Source organism: Durio zibethinus, chromosome 28 (genome assembly GCF_047325235.1).
Source record: "Durio zibethinus cultivar Kanyao isolate XHJ-2024 chromosome 28, ASM4732523v1, whole genome shotgun sequence".
NCBI classification, from domain to species: domain Eukaryota; kingdom Viridiplantae; phylum Streptophyta; class Magnoliopsida; order Malvales; family Malvaceae; genus Durio; species Durio zibethinus.
In genome coordinates, this window is record NC_143189.1 from 2,913,911 (window position 1) to 2,918,916 (window position 5,006).

At 28.8% G+C, this 5,006-nt stretch overlaps 1 protein-coding gene across 1 annotated transcript; it reads right to left on the minus strand.

Annotated features, from left to right (window-relative positions):
* Positions 1–3,502: 3,502 nt before the first annotated feature.
* On the minus strand, positions 3,503–4,790 carry LOC149510635 (uncharacterized). Its single transcript, XM_089757381.1, has one exon. The coding sequence runs from the start codon at positions 4,747–4,749 to the stop codon at positions 4,258–4,260; it is 492 nt and encodes a 163-aa protein (XP_089613507.1). The 5' UTR covers positions 4,750–4,790; the 3' UTR covers positions 3,503–4,257.
* Positions 4,791–5,006: the final 216 nt, after the last annotated feature.

Sequence of the window (5,006 nt, forward strand, 5' to 3'; positions counted from 1 at the left end):
AGTATCCTCTTAATTAATTGAGGTGTATGTAGCTTAACGAAGGCGCAAAAAGGCTTTCTTCCATGGTTAATTCGTGATATCTATGTCAAAATTGGTCTTGAATCTAAATATGATAATTTTAAATACGATATAATGATATAATACAAAAATAATATAAAAAAATTATACATAAACTTAATGTAAACATATTTTGTATCTTAATCATGTTAATATGATTAAGATATAATATTATTTGTCTCGTATTTATATCAAACAGTGATGACACACTTAAAACATAATATTGTTTATATAAGTATATATAACATACAAACTATAAAAATTATTTTAATTTATTTCTTAAATAAATTAATAGTTATATTTATCATATCATTTCAATGTTTAAATAAATTATAAATATTTAATTTTTAAGTAATTTTTTGTTTAAATACTAAATTAAATGTTTTTTTAAATAAATAAATTAATCGTATTTAATTGTGTTATTCGTGTTTAATCATGTTAATCATATCATATCATATTACATGAATTATGTCAAATAAACTAATTTTAAAAATATTAATCATAACGTATTGTTTATAGCATATATAATGAACGTATTGTATTTATATTTAAATTATTATATTATATTCATATCAAAATTAATCATATCGTATTTAAAATTATGTCCGACACAAAACACAATACAATAACTCGAATTTTCAGATCTACGTCGATCAAAAACAACTTGTACTGAAATAATAAAAGACAATATCGTGCAACAAAAGCAGGCAAAGCTAGCTCTCCATAATTTCAACTAATAACAGACATGATTCCGCAGCGTTGATCTGGGAAACAGAGTAGACCTTTACCAAACAACAAAAAAAGAAAAGCTTCAGTAAAAATTACTCAAGTGCTGATCAAACAAAAAAACAACAGAGTGCTGATCAAAATTAAAATCGTAGTAGCCTTAAATATTTTTTAAAAAATGAAAGTGTTACGTCAGCAGAAATGGCGATGATGTCAGTCCTATCACATGAGGCGATACAGCACGTGGCGGTGGCGTTGTGACCTCTCAATGTCTTGGCCGTCATTCGCGCCGCCTTCGCCTTTGCCCGACGGTTTCTTTCTCTCTTGCTTTTCTAATGGGCTGTGGCTTTGTGGCTGTTTTTCAAAGCAGTGGATAATTGTGGCTTAGGGGTCCACTGTCAGGTTAGTTTGGGCTTGAGAGTTCGGCCCACACTATTATGTTGAGAACTAGATAAGGCAGTCTAACCTGAATCCAGCGAGATCTAATCCGATCAAATTTCTTAAGATCGATTTTTTATTTTTAAATTAGGCATCGGGTCAGTCAAGTCGAAAAATAATAAAAATATCAGGTCATGTCAGATTTTAAATAAATCGATATATATAATTATTTATTTAATTTTATATTTTTATATATTTATTTAATTTTATATTTATATTAAAAATATTTTTTATTTAAAAAATATTATTTTATTAATTTTGAGTTGAATATAATTTTATACAATATCATATTGTATCGGATCGAATTCGAATTTAAATATAAAAAATAAAAAAATATGAGTCAAGTTTAAATTATATATATATATAAAATCAATCAAATTCAAGACAAACAAAAACTTATTTCTATCCAACTCGTTGTCATCTTTATTGAGAACGTTATTATGTGACATCAACTACAAAGTTGCTAGTGATTTAAGAATTCTACATTCTCCTATTATGTTGAGAATTTTAAATTTTATTTATTTTAAAAAATTATAAACTAAAAAGAGGAAAATACATAAATATTATTTTGATGTGCATAAGTAATAATAAAAATTTTATACGTATTAATATAATTTATTAATTAAAAAATATGAATTGTAACAGATAGTAATTAAAATTAAATTATTTAATAAAATGCTAATAAATAAAATTGGATTGTTAAAAAATAAATTTTAATTATCAAGTATAAATAATTATAATTTTTTTTTGCGATATAGACTGATTTTTTCCTGAATGATAACACCAAGAATCTGTAGAACACAAAGAATAAAAATTTAAGTTAGAAATTATTTCGAAAAAATAATAATAGATGCAATGAAACAATACTATAATAGTGATAATTAAAATAGATTAGAAATTAAATTATATTAGGTCTTAACATTGCTTTAAGAGTTCTATTTTCTTGTCAAAGTGTTGATACAATTTGCTAATAACAAAGAGATGAAACTATCCTAGTTTTTGAAGTTTAATTACTATTTTTTATTAAAATTAAGATAATATTTTAACATATTTGTTTTATCAATTTGTTATGGTTTATTTTATAATTCAATTTGACACGAACTTTTACCAACAACTGAATGGAACATTCCATTTCTAAGGTTTAATTTACTAACTTTATTAAAAAAAAAAAAGAAATTAAATTCTAATTTTACATCATCATAATCTAATATACATTGAGTTTTTTTTTCATATATTTTATTTCAATACCATAAGCATCATTAACAAATAATCCTACTAAATGTTGTTTAGCCTTAATAACTTTCGAAATTTATTTCAATGATTTAGATCAATCTAAATAGATTTCGATTTCACTATATTTTTAGTATCATATAATTAAGTTTATCGTATCATTAGTTGAATTTAAATATCAACTTAATGAGATATATTCAACATAAAATTTTTTATAATTTTTTTCAATTATAATTACAATAATATTTTTTAATTGTACTTATAATAATTTTTATTATTATTTTTAATTTTATTAAAATCAATCTCCTCATCCATTCAAATGGTCCTAAATTTAATGTGAAAGTTAATAATGAAATTTCTCGGGATTTTAATATTTTAATCACATGTCAACAATCATGCCTATTAAATTATATTAAATTGAATGGCAAAAAAAAAAAACAGACTATATAAAATTAATCCTAGTCAATGTACATATGAAGATTCTGCGTTATGAAACCAATGGATTGAAGTAGGCATTAGGCAAGACATACCTATTCAATTGCTTTTGACCTAACCATCCGATTCTTTATTTCATTTTTTTTTTCAAAATAAAAATTTATAATAGATAATGAATCATTTAATATTTAGTTTTGTGTTCGTACACTTGTCTCCCAGCAATCAAAACCGAGATTACATGTGAAAAGAAGATAAAAAAAACCATTATCTTGCATGTGAACCTATTTTGGCCCTAGCAGCATAACTTGGCACGCCCCTAGAGAAGTTCCTTTACTAATGTCGTTTCCTTTGAATTCTATTACCAGTGCCTCTATACTCGTCTCAGCAGCTTGACGTAGATAGGCCTGGCAGTTCAACATGGCAGCAAAAAAGTTGTATACACACCTCTGTCAAAGAAAAAGTTGACCAAATATGGAGTTTGATTGCAGTAGCGGCTGTCCTGGATTCACGTTTTGGGAGTCTAGTGAGGGCAGTTGATTGGAAGAGAAATGGGGAAATAACCCTGCTAGCAGAAGTAAAAGAAAAAGAGCCGACATCTTTGGTTATTGATCAGAGAGGCGTGAGTCAAATGTCTATGAGTTGAAGGAAAAAATAGTGTGGAATGGCCTGAGGAAATAACAGTGGAAACACTGTTCTGTAACAGATATTGTATAATTACCGGATAGAAAATTGGAGATGACTGAGAAATTCCCTGGATGGAGCAAAGTTCAGAGTTCAGAATCTGGTTATAACTTAGTTGCAGAAAAAGATGGCATCTCTCCAAACATCTTCCCCTTCACGAGAAAGTTTCGTAGGCTTACTTTAATCATCATGCCTCATAATTTTTAATTTGATTTTATATGGTAGTACAAATGCTGTGAAAGGTGGCGCTTTGGAGATTACCTGTTGCACAACTATTTCCATAGTGCAAGAAATGAACATATATTTGCATCTTGTTTCATTGAATTTAATGAAATTTTAAACAACTTTTTGAAATACTACCATTTCTTGAGAAAAGCATCAAGATTGAATTTGAATTTTAAAGTGTATATGATATCCATAATTTGAATCAGAATCACAGAGTTGATAAACAAGTTTCCATGAAGAAAGGAAAACGACTAGACAAAACTACCTTGAGCAGTCCCATATCAAATTAATTAACCTTGGTTATGAGCACATCTACCACAATTACGAAAAACAAAAATGGAAATCAAACACATTAAGAAGCTAAAAGAAGTACACAATTAACAGTCATGAAGATGAGTGGTCAAAATAACAACTGAGCAAGTGCCAGAGGTCATGAAGATGAGTAATTGGTAGTAGCCGTAACATTTATCTGACAGTGCAGGCGACTGCATAAGCCCATGACTTAAGGTGCTCTTTCATGGCCAAACCATCATTCAAAGGAGGCATTTTCTTGTAACCTTGGGTTTCAGAGTTTGGATACCCATATGTTTCTTCAGAAAACCAATACTCAGAAGCCAAGTTACCATGGAACCCCAAATGAAGCTCTCCAAGAACTATTTTCTTGCTTCTCTTCCTACTTTTCCTCCTCCTCCTCCTCTCTGGCTTCTCTGTTGGCTTTGCAAATTCCACCTCTTCAACTGGCTGCAATATCTGCTGCTCAATTCCTACAGCAATTTCACCACACTTGGGACACCTTGGAACCACCTGAATCTTGTGATTTGATGGTTTTTCTTCCTCGACAGGTTCTCCATCAAGGGCAGCGGCATGATCCTTGTGCTGGAACGTTGGTAAAGTGAGCACATTGTTGAAAAACCATAGAGAGTCGAAACTCTCCATGACTTTCTTTGAACCATCCATTAGAGGACCAAGGACGTAAAACAAGACTTATAAACATGAATAAAACTGATAACATTAGAAGCTAAGAGAGCTACTAGTGCAGTAGCATTTTTTTTTTTTTTTTAAAGTTTAGTTACAGTCAACATTTGGCTTCATTCTCTTGACATAAGTATCACGAGGAGAAATTTTGTTTTTGTGAAATGGCAAGATTAATCCTTTGTTTCCATTGGGTTATTTTATGGAGAATAGTAAGGAATGAGGGACAGTTTGGTCTATTA

Bases quoted from the DNA above. Each gene is read 5' to 3' on its own strand.
- LOC149510635 (XM_089757381.1), bottom strand. From the start codon at position 4,749: ATGGATGGTTCAAAGAAAGTCATGGAGAGTTTCGACTCTCTATGGTTT.